This window comes from Rana temporaria, chromosome 6 (assembly GCF_905171775.1).
Source record: "Rana temporaria chromosome 6, aRanTem1.1, whole genome shotgun sequence".
Lineage (NCBI taxonomy): Eukaryota > Metazoa > Chordata > Amphibia > Anura > Ranidae > Rana > Rana temporaria.
The window spans coordinates 201588837-201609274 of record NC_053494.1 but is presented as its reverse complement, the minus strand read 5'-3'; the positions used below and the strand labels follow the sequence as shown (position 1 = coordinate 201609274).

Here is a 20438-nt window from a genome sequence, read left to right as displayed (position 1 = left end):
AAATAATTTAGAACGTGAAAACAAAAGTCATGTGAACATAAAAAAGACATGCAAACTAATAAAATCTGAGACAGGGAGCTTGCTGGAATGATGAGAAGACAGAATGATGGACTCATCAGGGTGTTACTTTTCCATCAACGTCCAATCACAGACTGGGGGAGTATAGGGTGACCACGTGTCCCGGATTTCCCGGGACAGTCCCGCATTCTGCAGATCTGTCCCGGGCACCTTCACTCTGGGACAATACAGTTTCCGGAATGAAACTGACAGCATGAACCCCTCAGAGCTTAATATGTGACACCACCCCCCCCCCCAACAGGGCCGTTTGAAGACATTTTGGGGCCCCAAGCAAAAAAAAAGTGACTTTTCAAGTAGTTGAGAAGGGGGGGGGGGGGGGGGGTCGGGGGTTTGGAGGCTTACCTCTATCCTCCGCCTCACACGCACACACGCGCACGTCGGCATATGTTGGTGTCCGCACAGGGGCCCCAGCAGGGAGGGCCCTTGCCGCATCCTCCTGCAGTCCGGTCGGCCGTGTACCATAACCGCGCGGTACAGGGGATTTAGTTTGCTGTTCCCGGGGCCGGATTGAAAGGAAGTCAGTGTGTGCACTTCCTGTCAGTCCGGCCCGGAACAGGAACCTGAATCTCCTGTACCGCGCGGTTATGGTACACGGCCGACCGGACTGCAGGAGGACGCAGCGGTGCGGCAAGGGCCCTCCCTGCTGGGGCCCCTGGCCAGCTCGGGGCCCCAGGCAATTGCTTGCTTTGCCTGTCGGGTTCTGAAGGGCCTGCCCCCCAAACTAGTGAAGAACTACAGGTCCCAGCATAGATCTGTGAAATCGCACCCTTAGATCTCACGGGTTCATGCTGGGAGTTTCAAATTTGGGGGGGGGTCACATTTTTAGATATCAGGGGTTCATGCTGGGACTGGTAGTCCTTAACTTTGGGGAGGTCACACCCTCCCAAAGTAAAGGACTACAGGTCCCAGCATGACCCCCCCCCAGAACCAAAGATGTGAGACCCCCCGCCCCCCAAATAGTGAAGAACTACAGGTCCCAGCATAAACCTGTGAAATCTATGGGATCACACCCTTAGATCTCAGCGGGTTCATGCTGGTTGTTGTAGTCCTTCACTTTTGGGGGGAATGTGACCCCAAAAGTAAAGGGCTACAGGTCCCACCATGAACCCCTCAGAGCTGAAGATATGACCCCCCCCCCCCCCCAACCAGTGAAGAACTACAGGTCTCAGGATGAACCAGTGAAATCTATGGGGGTCACAAAAAAAGTATACAAAATTATATTTTTTTAGGAAGGGGGGGGGGGGTGTCCCTGAATGGCAGTTTGGAAATGTGGTCACCCTAGGGGAGTACCCTGACCACGCTGTATTACTTTAACTTCAGTGAAGTGAAGTGAGGTCAGGTGCCTCGCTGTCCAGTCTAAAGCCTCATACACACGATCGGATTATCCAACGGGAATTGTGTGATGACAGGCTGTTGTTGGAAAATCTGACCATTTGTACGCTCCATCGGACAATTGTTGTCGGAATTTCTGCCAACAAATGTGGGATAGCATGCTTTAAAATTTTCCGACAACAAATTTGTGTTGTCGGATTATCCGATCGTGTGTACAGAAGTCAGTCGGAAATAAAATCCAAAGTACAAACACGCATGCTCAGAAGCAATGCTAACCATAACACAACATTGGCAGAGGGTGGCGCTAAAAGAGCTGAAAAAACACGTAGTTTTGTGTTTGTCGGCCAACAATTCATTGCCACTTGTATGCAATACAAGTTCCTGGCCAATGCCCTTCGGACAAAAGTCCTACGCTCGTGTGTACCAGGCTTAACAGGGATTTGTGAATCTTAAAAGTGGCTGAACAGAATTATAAATGTTTTCGCTGGTTGAACAGTACATAACTTTTTATTATTAATTTGTATTTCGCTGATATCTTGCACAGTGCATTGACAAAGTATTTATACCCCTTGAAATTTTCCACATTTTGTCATATTACAACCAAAAACGTAAATGTATTTTATTGGGATTTTGTGTGATAGACCAACACAATGTGGCACATAATTGTGAAGTAGAAGGAACATGATAATTGTTTTTTCTTTTTCTTTTTTTTTTACAAAGAAATATCTGAAAAGTATGGTGTGCATTTGTATTCAGCCCCCTTTACTCTGATACCTCTAACTAAAATCTAGTGGAACCAATTGCCTTCAAAAGTAGTGAGTCCACCTGTGTGTAATTTAATTTAAGTATTAATTCAGCCGTACTGTGAAGCCCTCAGAGGTTTGTTAGAGAACCTTAGTGAACAAACAGCATCATGAAGGCCAAGGAACACACCAGACAGGTCAGGGATAAAGTTGTGGAGAAGTTTAAAGCAGGGTTAGGTTATAAAAAAATATCTCAAGCTTTGAACATCTCACGGAGCTCTGTTCAATCCATCATCTGAAAATGATGGAAAGAGTATGCCACAACTGCAAACCTACCAAGACATGGCCATCCACCTAAACTGACAGGCCAGGCAAGGAGAGTATTCATCAGAGAAGCAGCTAAGAGGCCCATGGTAACTCTGGAGGAGCTGCAGAGATCCACAGCTCAGGTGGGAGAATCAGGACAACTATTAGCCGTGCTCTCCACAAATCTGCCCTTTATGGAAGAGTGACAAGAAGAAAGTCATAAGAAGTCTCCTAGGGAGAGTAGCAGCAGTGCTGAACTTTCTCCTTTTATAGACAATTTGTCTTACCGTGCACTGATGAACAGCAAGGCTTTTGGAGATACTTTTACAACCCTTTCCAGCTTTATGCAAGTCAACAATTCTTACTCATAGGTCTTCTGAAAGCTCTTTTGTGCGAGGCATCATTCACATCAGGCAATGCTTCTTGTGAAAGGCAAAGCCAGAACTGGTGTGTATTTTTTATAGGGCAGGGCAGCTGTAACCAACACCTCCAATCTCATCTCATTGATTGGACTCCAGTTGGCTGACACCTCACTCCAATTAGCTCTTGGAGATGTCATGAGTCTAGGGGTTCACATACTTTCTCCACCTGCACTGTGAATGTTTACATGGTGTGTTCAATAAAAACATTTAATTCTTTGTGTGTTATTAGTTTTAAGCAGACTGTGATTGTCTATTGTTGTGACTTAGATGAAGGTCAGATCACATTTTATGACCAATTTGTGCAGAAATCCATATCATTCCAAAGGGGTTCACATACTTTTTCTTGCCATTGTATATACAGAATATTTTTGGTTGAAAAAAAGTGTTTGTTGAATTTCCTAATTGTTAGTGGGGTCAAATCGACATTCATTTTCAGCTAGAGTGATGAGAAAATTCAATGGAGCAGAATGGAAGTTTTGTGAATATTCTCGTCCAAAAATCTACTGGTGTATGGCCAGCATAAGCACCCAGGTCCGTCACTACAGGACAGGCAAAACAAACAATTGCTTGGGGCCCGAGCTGGCCTGGGGCCCCCAACTTCCCCTTCCCAGGCTGTAGTGTGGCCGAGCTCCTCTTCCTTCCTCCTGGAGTCCTGTCAGTCCGGCCGGGTATCGCGAGTGGTACAGGAGATTCAATTTCCTGTTTCTGACCGGACTGACAGGAAGTGCACACTGAGTGCTCACTTCCTTTCAGTCCATCCGGGAACACAGGAAACTGCGCGGTACCCGGCCCGGGTATTATCTGATAGGGGACTGGGAACCCATAATGATGTAACACCGGACTGACAGGAGGAAGAGGAGCTCCGCCATGCTACAGCGGCTGCCTACAGGGAAGAAGGGGAGGTGAGAATAGAAAAACATAGGGACTAGGGAGGGGGGATAAGAACATGGGTGTAAAAAATTAGTGTAGCGCTAACGTAGGCTTTGCGTGCAGGGGGGGGGGGGTTCTTGGGGGCCCCCATTTTGCTTGGGGCCCCCAAATTCCTTCAAACGGCCCTGTAAGCACCCTTTATTGAATAAGGCCATTATCATTGGACTTTCATACTTTTGCACAATAGATTGTTTTATGTTGAAAATGTATTTTTCGCCCACCATAACACTAACGTGTATTTTTCTCTCTGCAGCGGTCTCGGTGATGAGATTCAGCGCTTCATCCTTTGGATTTGCAGTAAGTAGGCTTTAATTGATGTGACTTAATAACCTGCAATGCTATTATTATAACTGCCCCCAGGAGGCGCCGTGCCGTGTGGGAATTGGATTCAGCGTTATGTTATAAATAGGAAAGAGGTGATAATTGTTGTAATGTGTTATCAGCTCTGAAATAGGTATAGATTTATCTTGTGTGTTTTTGCCTTCTTTGCACATAAACTACTTTAGGGCATGTTTACACTTGTGTGTGATAAACTTCATGCGGTTTGATATCTTGTAGGATTTGCTCAAGCGTATTTTTCATTTAAAGTGAGATTCAACTGTATCTGAGCAGCACAGACTGAAAAATCCTATTTAAAGTGACAATAAAGCTTGTTTTTTTTTTTAAATAACAAACATGTTATACTTACCTGCTCTGTGCCATGGTTTTGCACAGAGCAGCACCGATCCTTTTCTCTTCGGGTCCCTTGCTGGCGCTCCTGGCTCCTCCTCCTCGAGCAGTGCCCCCCAGAGCAAGCCACTTTCCCTGGTGGCAGCGCTGCATGCTTGCTCCCCAGCCGCTGCTCTATGCAACCCTGCCCCTAAGCTCTCTCCTCATTGGCTCACTAGCTGTGATTGACAGCAGTGGGAGCCAATGGGCGCCTGCTGCTGTCTCAGCCAATGAGGAGAGGGAGTCCCAGAGACAGCCAAGGCTCTTGTGCAACATCGCTGGAACGAGTAGGAGCTCAGATGAGTATTAGGGGGGCTGTGGGGAGAGCAGCACACAGAAGGTTGGGGTCACACTAACCCTACCTGTGACCCCAACACTAACCCTACATGTAACCCTAATACTAACCGTTCCTAGTACCCCCGTACTAACCCTACCTGTACCCCTTCCTAGTACCCCCGTACTAACCCTACCTGTACCTTTAACACTAACCCTTCTTGTTACCCCAACACTAACCCTACTTGTAATACTAACACTAACCCTGCCTGTAATGCTAACACTATCCCTTCCTGCAATGCTAACACTATCCCTTCCTGTAACCCCAACACTAAGCCTATCTGTAATCCTAACACTAATTCTACCTATGAGCCTAACATTAACTCTTCCTGTTACCCCAGTACTAACCCTACCTGTAGCCCCAACACAAATCCTTCTTGTAACCCCAGCATGATCCCTACCTGTAATCCCAACACTAACACTTCCTGTAACCACAACACCATAGGCATTGAGCACAGGGTGTGCCAGATGTGCCTGGGCACACCCTAATCGCCCTGTGTCGGGCAGATTACCCCTGCTGCTTGACTGCAGAGAAAGGGACTGGGTAATCCTTGTCCCCAGTCCCTTTATTTGTCTCAAAAGTGAGACATCAGGGGCCTATTTAGACCTCTGATATTTAACCAAAGCCCCCAATGGGGCACCTAAATAAAATAAAATAAAAACAATAATAAAAATGATTGTATAAAATTATTTAAAAAAATAATGCAATTGTAAAAATGTAATAATAAAAAAATATAAAAAAGTAAACACCAATCTCTGGCATACATGATTGTGAACATTGTGCTATTGATGAAATTGGAATCAATCAATCAAAAAAAAACAATCAATGTCTTATTTTCAAACAAAGGACGCATCAGATGGTAGTTCGGTGGCTGAAAATACACTGCTCTCCTTCAGATACAATGGTGACATCAAACCAAAGGGAACCATAGAAGAGTGAAAAGATAGAAAATAAATCCTCCACCTTCCAAACTGCCTCTTACTGAAAGGGAAGATCCCAGCTAGAGATCTTCTGTTGGCGTGTGGCTTTCTACTCAGCTTGGGGGTCTATGCAGCAAGCTATCCGGTATCTGAAAGATCTCCCACCGCTCACGGATGATCAATTGTGATTAGCCAAGGTGAGGAACGAAAAGAAGGCTGACAAAGCATAATCCAGTAAAACAATTTAATATAAAATAAAGTTTAAAATCGCACTTACAATAAGTAGATAAAAATTTGCATGTGAAAATATGTAGCCGGCCGGCTAACACAGCCCGTTCACTCCGGGACACTGTATGTAGTGATGACGTCAGCACGCCGCTACCCTACACCGTTTCGTCACAATTGACTTCGTGCCCTGGGGGTCTATGCTGCATAGACCCCCAGGCTGGGTAGAAAGCCACACGCCAACAGAAGATCTCTAGTTGGGATCTTCCCTTTCGGTAAGAGGCAGTTTGTTTGGAAGGTGGAGGATTTCTTTTCTATCTTTTCACTCTTCTATGGTTCCCTTTGGTTTGATGTCACCATTGTATCTGAAGGAGAGCAGTGTATTTTCAACCACCGAACTACCATCTGATGCGTCCTTTGTTTGAAAATAAGACATTGATTGGGGTTTTTTGATTGATTGATTTTTTTCATCTTTTTTTTCACTGGGACTCATCTAAATATATTGCGAACAGGCCCACCTGTTCGCTTTAGTGATTCCAATTTCATCAATAGCACAATGTTCACAATCATGTATGCTAGTTGACAATTTTTTTATCACGTTATTTGCGCGGCTTATTTTTGCTTTATATTTGTCTTATTTGTGTGTGTCTCACATTTTTTTTTTTTTTTTTTAAAGTGTATTTTGTGCGTGTACTCGAGAGAGGAGCTGGACTGCAGGAGTTGGGAGTAGGCAGGCCTCCCCCAGAGGCAATCTGCCACCTTTCTCCATGCCCCGGGTGGCAATGGCGGGTGTGTGAGGGGGTCCTCCCACACAGCCCGCCCTACCTGCTCCGCTTTGAAGCCCAACGGGGCAGAGGGACTCTCTATAAGGGAGTGAGAGGATTAGCCCGCTCAACCAGCCCCATTAGTCCTTCGCCTCTCTTTAGAGACCGCGTGGTCAATGTGCGTGTGTTAACCCAATTTAGAGTGCGTGTGTAGGTGTGGTGGTTTTTTGTGGGAGGGGGGTGGGCGTACTTAGCGCAGGCTTACCTTGCATAGCACACCCACCGGGAGCCGGGCTGAGACCACCAAACTCAATTCACATGTAGCTGAGACCGGGATCCGAACCTCTAGCTGCAGAGGTGAATGGCTTGTCAGCGCAGTGCCAATCGCGTTGAGCCACCGCAGCTCCCTATGTGTGTGTCTCACATTTAAAGCTGCATGCATACATATTATCTGTTCAATACTTGACAGCGCAGTTATTACCACATTTTTCAAACACCAATCTCTGCCCTACTGACATCGTCCACTGCTCTACCGATGCTTTCCATTGCCCCATATATTTATACACACATGCGCATGTGTGTTTGAACTTTGCGGTGCACACCCTAATGCAATAGGCTGCGCACCCCAATGCACAACACTAAACATATCTGTAATCCAAACACTAATTCTACCTATGATCCTAAAACTAACCCTTCCTGTTACCCCAGTACTAACCCTACCTGTAATTCTATCACTAACCCCTCCTGCAATCCCCATATTAACCCTTTTTGTAACTGTGTTACTGCAAATGCAAAAGGTCTGCATCTAGCCTCAGGGCTCATTCCCACCACTGTAGTGCGCTGAGATGCAGAAAATTGCAGCATGCAGTCACATTTCATGCATTAAGGATACTTTCAAATGTGCTTCTTAGCAGAATGCATTTTAATGTGCAGCAACATTGTGGTGTGAATGAACCCTTAAAGACTCATTAGGAACCCGTAACCTTTTTTTAGCTGCTGCATGACCTAGTAAGTTCCCCTTAAAGTGGTTGTAAACCGCTTGACATGTTTTTTTTTTTTTTTACCCTCTAAGGTCAAGCCATAATGTGCTAGTATGCAATGCATACTAGCACATTATGTTAAACTTACCTGAAAACAAAGCTCTTCCAGCGCTGTAATGTCAGAGCTGGAGGCCGCTTCCATCTTCACCCGTCTTGCGTCCAGGCAAGTCAGAGCCAAAGCCCACTGTGACATCACTCCCACGCGAGAGCTGCCGTTTACGGCACAGGGTTCTGAAGGAACGGCATGGGCTGCCATTCCTTCAGAGGGCATGCGCCAGTGATGTCACTGTCTGCGTGTACAGTAAAAATCTCCTGAACGGCGCATGTTTAGGTGATATTTACAGTACCAATACCATGTTTCCCGAAAATACGCCTGGATCTTATATTAATTTTGGCAACAAAAGACACAGTAGGGCTTATTTTCCGGGTAGGTCTTACCATGTAATGTGATGTCTTCTCTCCCCCTCTCCCTCCCTGCCTGACAGGAATCCCCAGTGTGAACGGAGATAAAATGCTTGTAAAATCCTATAATCCACTCTATTACAGTAATATATAATGTACAATGTGTGTGCTTCTGTAATATAACTGTGCCAAATACCTTCATTAAAGCGCCCTTTCTGCGCTTCTGTGACCCGCCAGAGCTCTCTTCCACACAATTATATTACAGAAACACACACATTGTACATTTATATACTACTGTAATAGAGTGGATTATAGGATTTTACAAGCATTTTAAGCTAGGGCTTAATTTCGGGGTAGGGCTTATATTGCAGCCCTCCTGGAAAATAATGCTAGGTCTTATTTTCGGGGTAGGTCTTATTTTCGGCGAAACACCTATAGGTAAAAGTCAGTGATGGAAGTTTACTTCCACTTTAAGCCCTCCAAAGCAGCAGCAGGCGTGGCCGTTTGTAAATGAACCACATCTAAGTGCACTTATAGGCAAGGTATATGAGAGTAACATTAAAAAGTACAGCCATTAGCGCCAGTTTTATAGGCACTTAATAAGTGCTGTAAAGTGTATAAAAGCCCACAAGTATGAATGGGTCAGCAAGAGCTAATAAAAATCTACAAATGGAGAACTGAAATGTATTAGAGAAAATATACTTTTATGGTTTAGTGGTTCTTTAAATAACTGCTAATAGCCAAACAATGAACATATATTACATATGAATACTTACTAGTTTTAGCCAGTTTTCGGCCGTAAATGTGACAGCACATAACACCACTTTAGCCTTTATCCTTATTTCTAAACTCTCACCCCCCTGGAATTTGATCTTATTTCGGAATGGTTGACTTTGTTGGTTACAATTGGGTGAAATTATTTGTTTTTCTGGTACAAGAGAAAGAGTTGATGAATTTTTGATATATGTTCTCCGGTTGTGTGCACACCTAATGCCGCGTACACACGACCGTTTTTCGGGTTCTAAAAAATTACGTTTTTTTTAAATGTCATTAAAAACAACCGTGTGTGAGCTTCAGAGCATTTTTCGGGTTCTGAAAAAACAAGCAATTTTTTTTCCGAACATGCTCTATTTTTTCCTCGACGTTTTTAACGTTGTCGTTTTTCGGGTTGTAAAAAATGGTCGTGTGTGGGCTTTAACGACGTGAAAAATTCACGCATGCTCAGAAGCAAGTTATGAGACGGGAGCGCTCGTTCTGGTAAAACTACCATTCGTAATGGAGTAAGCACATTCATCACGCTGTAACAGACAGAAAAGCGCGAATCGTCTTTTACTAACACGAAATCAGCTAAAGCAGCCCAAAGGGTGGCGTCATCCGCATGGAACGTCCCCTTTATAGTGCCGTCATACGTGTTGTACGTCACCGCGCCTTGCTAGAGCATTTTTTTTTCACGCTCATGTGTAGGCAAGGCTGTTTTAATGATCAAGTTGAAAAAAACATAGGGCCGGATTCAGAAAGGACTTACGACGACGTATCTCCAGATACGCCGTCGTAAGTTCAATTGTGCGCCGGCGTATCTATACGCGTATTCTGGAAATCAGATACGCCTGAATTTTGCCAAGATACGAACAACGTAAGTCTCCTACGCTGTCGTATCTTGGGTGGATATTTACACTGGCCGCAAGGGGCGCTTCCGTAGATTTACGCGTCGAATATGAAAATGACTTAGATACGCCGATTCACAAACGTACTTGCGCCCGTCGCATTAAGCTACGCCGTTTACGTAAGGCGTACGTCCGGCGTAAAGTTACCTGCTGATTTGCTCCGGGTTCTCCTTCCATTCGGGTGTACAGGCAGCCAGGCACACAACAACTCAGATAGCCTTACAGCTCAAGCAGGGAATGTCTTTTTTGTGCTTTAGGCCTCATGCACACTGGACGTTTTTGGACGTTTTTACAGCAGCTGTTTTTGGCAGTAGACGTTTTTTTTTTTTTTTTTTTACAGTCAATAAACTCTCCATCATGTTATCCTATGTGTCCATGCACACATAGGCTGTTATCTGCAGTTTTGGGCAGTGGCGTTTTTGAGCAGTAAAAAAAAAAAAAAACTAGTGGGTTCTGAGAGAAGTTTTTTAGCTGTTAAAACGCTCTAACGCTGATAAACGCTGATAAACGTTGATAAGCGTTGATAAACGCTCACGTTTTTTAATATTTTTGATCCATTGAAAAAAAAAAAACATTTTCTTCAACTAAAAAACGCTAACGCGGAAAAATGCTAAAAACGCTAATAAACGCTAAAAAACTATATTGAAAAAACGTTGAACAAAGCTGAAAAAATTGAAAAACTCACTGCAAAGCTACTGCCGTTTTTATAACGTTATTTTAACGTCCAGTGTGCATGAAACCTTAATGCTCATTGAACTTGGTTGGGGTGCAAGGTGGGCCATGGGATACTCCGAATTTAGTGCACAGAGTAACCAGAGGATATTCTTTGCCCTGTCTACCCTATTCAGGGCAATCTCCCTCTTGGCACAGACTAGGAAGGCAAGCAACACTGGAACCCCAAGTGAAGCCTCGTACACACGATCAGTCCATCCGATTAAAGCGGTTTGAAGGACCGATGAAGCTGACTGATGGTCTGTCACGCCTACACACCATCGGTTAAATAACCGATCGTGTCAGAGCGCGGTGACGTAAAACACAACGACGTGCTGAAAAAAACTGAAGTTTAATGCTTCCAAGCATGCGTCGACTTGATTCTGAGCATGCGTTGATTTTCAACCGATGGTTGTGCCTACTAACGATCGGTTTTGACCTATCGGTTAGGAATCCATAGGTTAAATTTAAAGCAAGTTGGCTTTTTTTAACCTATGGTTAAATAACCTATGGGGCCCACACACGATCTGTTTTGACCGATGAAAACGGTCCATCAGACCGTTGTCCTCTGGTTAACCTATCGTGTGTACGAGGCCTTAGGTCAACTCCCAGTTCAGCAACTCAGGAGGTTAAAACAGCAAACAGTCACTTGGACTCTACACCCAGGCCTCTAATCACAATGTCCCTGGATATTTGGATACCCCCTTCCATACATCAGGCAAACACTTCTCCTGCGAATCTCCAGGCCAGATCCTAAGTAAACCCTCTTGATTTGTCTCAAACTTCTTCCACAAAATAGGCCACCCCAGCTCTCACAGAGCTGGGACCTCCATGAACACCTACAAACTTCAGCTACACTGCCCAGAGTGGCAGCAGCCCTTCAGGCTTGGATCTTCTCCCACTGAACAAGAACCCTGCTGCTCCAGGCCCCACATTTCTTATGCCCTCCTCCACCACCTACTGGGAATTCCCCCCCAGGGATTGGCTGAACCTACATAAATAGTCAAGCCAAGGTCTGCCTCTGCCTTTCAACCCACTACATTCTAGAATCCACTAAAAGGCAGGAAGAAGTGATTGAGCCTACAACCAGTAAGACCCAGAACAGCCAAAATGAATCACCCACAACTCCAATGATTACAGAGGAGCTAAAGAACCAGATTTAGCTAAGCCTCTCTAGCAAACAGTTTTAGGAGGATGCTACATATGTATCTATGTGTTGAATTTATCTTTTTTGAGTGCCATCCTAGAAAGTCCTAGTGTTTCCTAGTGTAGATTTTGATTGCAGTAAAAAACCATCCCTTGTGTAATTTACATTTTTGTTTGGATACCAGCCAATCGTAGCAGTCCCCACAGTCATTTACAAAATTATGATTGTTTTTCTTTGTACCACAATGAAACTATTCCAAAGATATCCACTGCGTTCTACCATTCCAGATGAGCCATTGTTCTTCACTGCTCATGGTTAATTTATAAATTCTTATTTTGTCCTTGGAATTGGATATATTTGGAGAGAATTCTCAAAAACTCTGTATTTATAAACATTCAACCAAATGTCTCAAATTTATGTTTTTTTCTTTAGAGTAGCCTTTTTCAATGTTTTTAAGAAATAACTTTCAGATCTTAGGGAACCCCTAATAATAATTACTATATGCACAACTCGCAGTACTTTAGCATGGTGGTCAGTGGGAAAAAATCTCCCCATTATATTAGTGGCAATCAGTCGGGTCACCTGCATACCCCCCCCCCCCCCCCCGTGCGGTCACCAGCCCCGCACTTACCCTATCTAGGTCGCGGGCAGCGGCTTCCCCTGCCTCTCCTCCCTGCCATCACAGCGGCTTCCACCATGCTTCTCCTCCCTCTTCCTAGGCGGCCAATAGGATCGGGAAGGTAATAGCGAATACTGTAACAGTCAGGGGTTAACGCCGTTGATCGATAATCCACCCGAGCTGTTGTCTTGACCACAGAGTTATCCAGTTTGCGGGCGTCTGTGTATTCGTCCGCCAGGCGAGCTGCTTCAGACAAGGAGAAAGGTTTCCAGTCCCGGCCCCTATCTCTGACTTCCAGGGACAGTTTGTCAAAGAAGTGCTCCAGCAGGTACACCTGCAGCACCTCTTCCCCGGATTCTGCTTGGCATCCATCGACCCAGTGGGATGCCACCAATTGTAATGGTCAGGGGTTAACGCCGTTACGATATTCCATTCCATCAACCCAAGACAGCTTATCGACACTCCACAATCCAGCAGACAGGACCCATTGGATTTCCCCCAGAATAACGAGACACAGCTCTGTTCTCTGGTTCCAAAATAGAATAGATTTTAATGGTAAACTCAGGTTTCTTATATACAGTTAGAAAGCATGCTGCAGGAATCAAAGGGACAATGACACACTCCACCCACAACATCACACAATGGGTGCTAACGAGTCCCCCTCAATCCACATCTTAGACAGACTTTCTGACTCCGCGATAAGCTATTCTCACCTGCTACACAATACACATTCCTTTAGTGAACATAAGTCAGACGTCTGACCTTTTAGAGTGTGTTAACTCACAACACATATTAGCATCAATAGAACTTTCACACAATACAGTGTTAGTTAGCATAGCACCATGAAATATCTTAGAAAACAAGGCTTAATTAACACAATAGTCAATAGAATGCACTCACAGCAAGCTTTCATCACTACAGCCAGGTAGCTGGAGGTGATTAACATCTCAACAGTCTATGTTCCACATTGAAGGAGACACTCTATTGACCTGTTGTGTTCAGAATGAACAACTTGTAATATTTCAAGATATCCTGCAATACATGAATTATCATTACTGTCCCATCTCATGTAATCCATGATATCAGTTCTCAGTCATCCTATGCCCCTAGTGGACATAGGATGATATAAGAGTCATTGGTGAAGCTGACACAGGAGTACCCCACATCCTTCAAGAGCCTATGGGTCTCACGGGCCATACCGTTATAAATACCAATTTGCTATTATCACACAACTTTTTTGATGCCTCTAATCATGTGCTTCTAAAAAAAATAAAAAACATTGGAATCCATGCGTGCGGCACCATGCATGTAGATTAGGCGTCAGGCGCATGGATTAGGGGGGCAGGGCCCCTGCGCCATCTATGGACGGGTCGCCACTGCATTATATGCAGCTAAAAAAGATCATCGGTATCATTGTAACTTATCTGAAAGGCATACATTTCTTATTGTTCAAGGAACCTCTAGAAATCTCTGTAGGAACCCTAGGGTCTAAATCTGTCCCACCCTTTGCTATTCGGAGTGGCTATAGTGGCTATTTGGGGTCTCTGGTGGCTGTGCAGGGCCTCTTGTGGAAGTGCGGGGTCCGTCTCTGGTGGCTGTGCAGGGTCTCTGGTTGGACTGTGGGGTAGTAAACCCCTCTCCACTTGTCTGCCACAGTGCTCATCCCACCCCCCACGATAGCCAGCCTTATTTGGCCAGGCCGCCACTGCATTATATACCACCCGGCTGACTCTGACCAAAGAGATGTAGCAGAATACATTTTGGCCTAACTATATGAAGAAATTAGATTTTTTGTATTGGTTATGTTTCATAACAGAAAGTAGAACGTATCTTTTTTATTTTTTTTCAAAATTTTCAGTCTTTTTTTATTTATATAATAAAAAAAAAGCAATATTCACTTTTTGGGGACTTTATTTTAATCAAAGACGTGTAGCAGAATACTGTAGCGACCTCCCAGACCTTTAGGGGTCTGATGGTGACCTCAACAGTCAGGGAGAGCTGACATCCTTCCTTGTAGAGTGGGTTATCAGGCATTGTGGGTGTAATGCAAGATGAAATGATGGGCGCCAGTCACCTTTTGAATGCGCACAAGAGATTTATTGTCTCTTAACAAGAACTGTGGGAGAGCGGGTTAGGGCCAGGACACCCTTAGGTAGATGCAATGTTAATTGGCAGACTCCGAGACACTATAGGTAGACAGTTATACAGGGAAAGGCCTCCAGCCGGATGCCATATCTGTATTGTTAGGACCGCTGTCTCCTATGGCAACAGAACTTGTAACAGTCACTAAAGGCATACCTCCCAACACGCACGGATTCTGCAGGATTTTCCCGCACTGACTGCATATTCCTGCAGTCCCGCGAAAGGGTTAATTTTCCCGCACTGAGGAACAAACTGCAAGCAAACCCCACCCCCTCCGCTCAACAAGCGAGCGGATCTGAATGGGCAGTACGGTAGGAGGAGGCGAGCGGAGCTGAATGGGCGGTAGTGTAGGAGGAGGCGAGCGTAGTTGAATGGGAAGTATGGTAGGAGGAGGCGAGCGGAGCTGAATGGGCAGTACGGTAGGAGGAGGCGAGCGGAGCTGAATGGGCAGTACTGTAGGAGGAGGCGAGCGGAGCTGAATGGGCAGTACGGTAGGAGGAGGCGAGCGGAGCTGAATGGGCAGTACTGTAGGAGGAGGCGAGCGGAGCTGAATGGGCAGTACGGTAGGAGGAGGCGAGCGGAGCTGAATGGGCAGTACTGTAGGAGGAGGCGGACTGAGCTGATTGGGCAGTACTGTAGGAGGAGGCGAGCGGAGCTGAATGGGCAGTACTGTAGGAGGAGGCGAGCGGAGCTGAATGGGCAGTACGGTAGGAGGAGGCGAGCGGAGCTGAATGGGCGGTAGTGTAGGAGGAGGCGAGCGTAGTTGAATGGGAAGTATGGTAGGAGGAGGCGAGCGGAGCTGAATGGGCAGTACGGTAGGAGGAGGCGAGCGGAGCTGAATGGGCAGTACTGTAGGAGGAGGCGAGCGGAGCTGAATGGGCAGTACGGTAGGAGGAGGCGAGCGGAGCTGAATGGGCAGTACTGTAGGAGGAGGCGAGCGGAGCTGAATGGGCAGTACGGTAGGAGGAGGCGAGCGGAGCTGAATGGGCAGTACTGTAGGAGGAGGCGGACTGAGCTGATTGGGCAGTACTGTAGGAGGAGGCGAGCAGAGCTCATTGGGCAGTGCTGTAGGGGCAGGAGACACTCTGTGCACAGGTGAGAGGCATCCACCCCCCAACTTAAATTCCCCTTTACCTCCGACCACAACTGGTTCCCCGTTTGGCTGAACCTTCAAAACTCAGTTGAACTCCAATCCTGCAGTCCCCCAACCAGGGCTCAAGTCCTGCGGGAACACGTGGGAACGGAGTTCCTGCACTTTTTTCACAGCAGGAACTCAGTTCCCTTTGCAGGACTAGAGCAGCCGAGCCACCCGAGCCAATCCTTCACTAAGCGGCGATGCCTAGCTCGAGTTACTGTCAGGGGTAGGCGAACCCTAGTAATCCTTTATGGAAGGAAGCAGCCAGTAACATAAAGGATTACTAAGGTACAGTGGATAGAAAAAAAAAAAACATGCAGTTTAGTAATTATGCAAATGAGCGTATCATATATATTTTTTATTTATTTTTTGGTGGGGGGAGTGGATCTTGGGTGGGAGTTCCCACACTTTTTTCCCCAGTACTTGATCCCTGCCCCCAACCCTACGCTGCTTCTCTTGCTCCTGGATAGGCCTCAGGCCTAGCAACCCGGGACGACACAACACATGTCCACCCAGAAAGATGTCCAGGTGGCACAGAACCCTGACCACCTGACTCCACCCAAATACATAGGCTCTCCCAGCATGCCAACGGACTAAAGAAACCCCTGCCAATTGGCTGAGACACCCCATCTATTTATAATCTGCCCTTGTCGCCTAATGTTTCCAGCAACAGTGCCACCCAGTGACTGAAGAGAAAAGGTGCAGCAATTCCAGAATCAGAGGGAAATCAGTGGATTGTCTAATACACGATCGGAAATTCCGACAAGAAAACCGTGTTTTTTTTTCTCCAACGGAATGTTGGCTCAAACTTGTGTTGCATACACACGGTCACACAAATCTTGTTGGAAATTCCGACCGTCAAGAACGCGGTGACGTACAACATATACGACGACCCGAGATTTTCCGATAGGAACTTTTTCTGTCAGAAAAATAGAGAACCTGCTCTCAATCTTTTGTTGGCGGATATTCCGACAGCAAAAGTCAGATGGAGCCTACACACGGTCGGAATTTCCATCCGAAAGCTCACATCGGACTTTTCTTGTCAGAATTTCCGATCGTGTGTACGCGGCATAACAATTAGCCAGGACAATTACCACCTGGCAAACTAAATTTGTTAGCAACCCTGCCTAAACACCAGGGGCCAGATTCACAAAGAAGTTACGTCGGCGTATCTATTGATACGCCGCGTAACTTCTAGGATACTCCGGCGTATCTTTGTTTTGTATCCACAAAACAAGATACGCCAGAATGGGGGCTAGATCCGACTGGCGTACGTCTTAGTACGCCGTCGGATCCTAGGTGTATATTTACGCTGGCCGCTAGGTGGCGCTTCCGTTGATTTCCGCGTCGAGTATGCAAATTAGCTAGTTACGCCAATCCACAAACGTACGTCCGCCAGGCGCATTTTTTACGTCGTTTGCGTAAGGCTTTTTCCGGCGTAATGGTTACCCCTGCTCTATGAGGCGTACGCAATGTTAAGTATGGCGTCGGGCCAGTGTCAAATTTTCCGTTGTTTGCGTAAAACGTTTGCGAATAGGGCTTTGTGTAAATTACGTTCACGTCGTCTAGGCATTGAGCGGGCGGAATTTAATTTGAAAATTCGAGGTGATACTGAGCATGCGCGCGCATGCACCGTACGAAAAAAGCGTCATTTACGTGGGGTCATGCTTATTTTACATAAAACACGCACCTTCTGTTCCTCATTTGATTTATGCGCGCTTACGCCGGCAGATTTACGCTACGCCGCCGTAACTTTAGAGGCAAGTGCTTTGTGAATACAGCACTTGCCTCTCAAAGTTGCGGCGGCGTAGCGTTACTACGATACGCTACGCCCATTTAAAGATACGCCTATCTACGTGGATCTGGCCCCAGGTTTTTGGTAAAAATGTATGTAGAAATTAGATTAAAAAAAAAATGATGGATATATTTTGTAGCAGAAAGTAAAAAAAAAATTTTTGTTTTTGTTTCAGAATTTTTTATATTTTTTAGTTCATATTGCAAAACATAAAAACCCCAGAGGTGATCAAAAACTAACAGAAAGATCTATTTGTATAAAAAAAAAATTATATAAATTAAATTTGTGTACAGTGTTGCATGACAGTTAAAAAAGTGCAGTACTACAGTTTGAACCCATTAGGGGTAGACTGTCACAGGTTAACAAGTATTATACTTTTATACAAAAATCTTTATGAACCAGTGTAACTATGTTGGTTACAAATGACTAACGTGAATGACAATCTGTATTGTTAATTAAAAATTTGCAATAAAAAATTTTTGTTAAAAAAATAAACGCAGCACTGAATATCAAAAAATGCCCTGGTCGTGAAGGAGGTAAAACCTACCTTCCAAGTTTAAAACATAATTAAAAAAAAAAAAACAATCAAAATGTTGTTCTAATTTATGTATAAAAAATGCTTGGTTGAATGAATTCAGCTCATGCCTTGTTTTATCTTTTAGTTTGATGCTGTCCTGGATGTTGTATCGTCAGGGATAGTGTTATGGCGTTACAGCAATGCTGCAGCTGTACATTCAGCACACCGAGAATACATGTAAGTAGAGGAGTTTATTACACAAATATATTATTAATAGATAATCTCTGAATAAAAATATCCTGCATTCATCAGAACTGTACTGTAAATCTGCACTGTTAAAAAATATTGAAAACATAAATGAAAGTTCTCCATATATGCAAATTTAATTAAAACAGTGTGGCCGGGATTCAGAAAGAAATGGCTATCTTTAGGCGGGCGTAGCGTATCTCATATATACGCTACGCCGCCGTAACTTTGAGAGGCAAGTCCCGTATTCAGAAAGAACTGGCGCCCGAAATTTACGGCGGCGTAGTGTATATGGGCCGGCGTAAGCCCGCCTAATTCAAAATAGGCTGGAAGGGGCGTGTTGTATGCAAATTAATCGTGACCCCACGTAATTGACACTCCTAACGAATGGTGCATGCGCCGTCCGTGAAAGTATCCCAGTGCACATGCTCCAAATTACGCCACAACTAGTCAATGCTTTAGACGTGAACGTAACTTACGCACAGCCCTATTCACGTACGACTTACGCAAACGACCTAAATGACGCAAAATTAGACGCTGTCCCGAAGTCCATACTTAACATTGGCTACGCCTCATATAACAGGGGTAACTTTACGCCGGAAAAAGCCTTCCGTAAACGACATAAATCAATGCGCCGGGCGCACGTACGTTTTTGAATCGGCGTATCTAGCTCATTTGCATATTCTACTCGTAAATCTACGGAAGCGCCCCTAGCGGCCAGCGTAAATATGCACTCCAAGATACGACGGCGTAGGAGACTTACGGCGCTCATATCTAGGCAACAGTGAGGCGTATCTGATTCTGTGAATCAGCCGCAGAGATGCGACGTCTCATACTCAGAGTTACGACGGCGTATCTGGAGATACGCCGACGTAACTCCTTTCTGAATCCGGGCCTATGTTTTTTTATGTTACTAGTAAAGCATATTTTTATGAACATATTTATGTATTTAATAACATGGCTCATAGGAAACAAGTATTACAATTGTCAGTATTAGAAAATCTGCAAGGAAACATGGGGCTCAAGGGTTCCAAAATCAATGTTTTTTGGTTAATTTGGTTTTACATCTTTTGTAAGATTTCAGATTTATAAACTCAGGGGCAGATCCACGTACCTCTGCGCCGGGCGCAGCGTATCTAAGATACACTACGCCGCCGTAACTTTGTGCTTTTTTTCTAATCCTGAAAGAATTTGCGCCGTAAGTTACGGCGGCGTAGTGTATCTTTGGCGCGCCATTCAAATCTCTGTGATGGGGGCGTGTTTTATGCTAATACGTCGTGACCCGACGTAAACAAAGTTTTTTTTTAACTGCGCATGCTCCGTCCATGGGGGTATCCCAGTGCGCATGTTTGAAATTAACACGGAACAAGCCAATGCTCACGACGGTGAAGTTCCATGCGGATGACGCCACCCTTGAGGCTGCTTTAGCTGATTTCCTGTTAGTAAAAGACGATTCGCGCTTTTCTGTCTGTTACAGCGTAATGAATGTGCTTACTCCATTATGAACGGTAGTTTTACCAGAACGAGCGCTCCCGTCTCATAACTTGCTTCTGAGCATGCGCGGGTTTTTAACGTAGTTTTAGCCCACACACGATCATTTTTTACAACCCGAAAAACGACATTGTTTAAAACGTTGTTAAAAAATGCAGCATGTTAAAAAAAAAAAATGTGTCGTTTTTCAGAACCCGAAAAATGATGTGAAGCCCACACACGATCATTTTAAATGACATTTTTTTAAAAAGTCGTTTTTTTCATGCCGAAAAAAATGATCGTGTGTACGCGGCATTAGATTTGATGGCTGCACAAGTTTTCTTTTTTTATTAGGCTGTTTTTCCTATATTTTCACCCGGGGTATCATAATTTTAACTTTTTCTTTCCACCTACACATTTTTAATTTAAGTCTCCTGGCCCTGGTTGATGTTTACCTTTTTTTTTATCATAATTGAATTGATACTAGCTCTAGATCTGTGACACGATGTCTCATCTGCCTATTAAGAAATAAGATTTGTTTAAGCCATTACTATTTTAATGAAATTTTTAATTGCTAATTCTGTGTTTGCTGGTTAGACGGAGAGTAATGATATTCATAGCGAGATCGGTCCTTTATTCCTCATTATTCAGCTTCTACTGTGAGCACGTCAGTGTCTTGAGATAATGAGGAGAATGTGGATTCTAACTAATGTTTAATGAGTTGGCCCTGGTTGCTAAGGAGAGCCTTGTACTTGCTAACGAGGTAGAGTCGTAAGGAGGCAGGTTTT

General features: G+C 44.8%; 1 protein-coding gene across 1 annotated transcript in view; it reads left to right on the top strand.

Moving 5' to 3' along the window:
• The window catches only part of TMEM163 (transmembrane protein 163), a 180967-nt gene that overhangs the window by 87563 nt on the left and 72966 nt on the right, over positions 1-20438 (top strand). Inside the window, exons 3-4 of the mRNA XM_040358089.1 lie at positions 4065-4108; positions 18080-18171. Of these exons, the coding sequence (XP_040214023.1) occupies positions 4065-4108; positions 18080-18171 (136 nt within the window). The remainder of the gene's footprint in view (positions 1-4064; positions 4109-18079; positions 18172-20438) is intronic.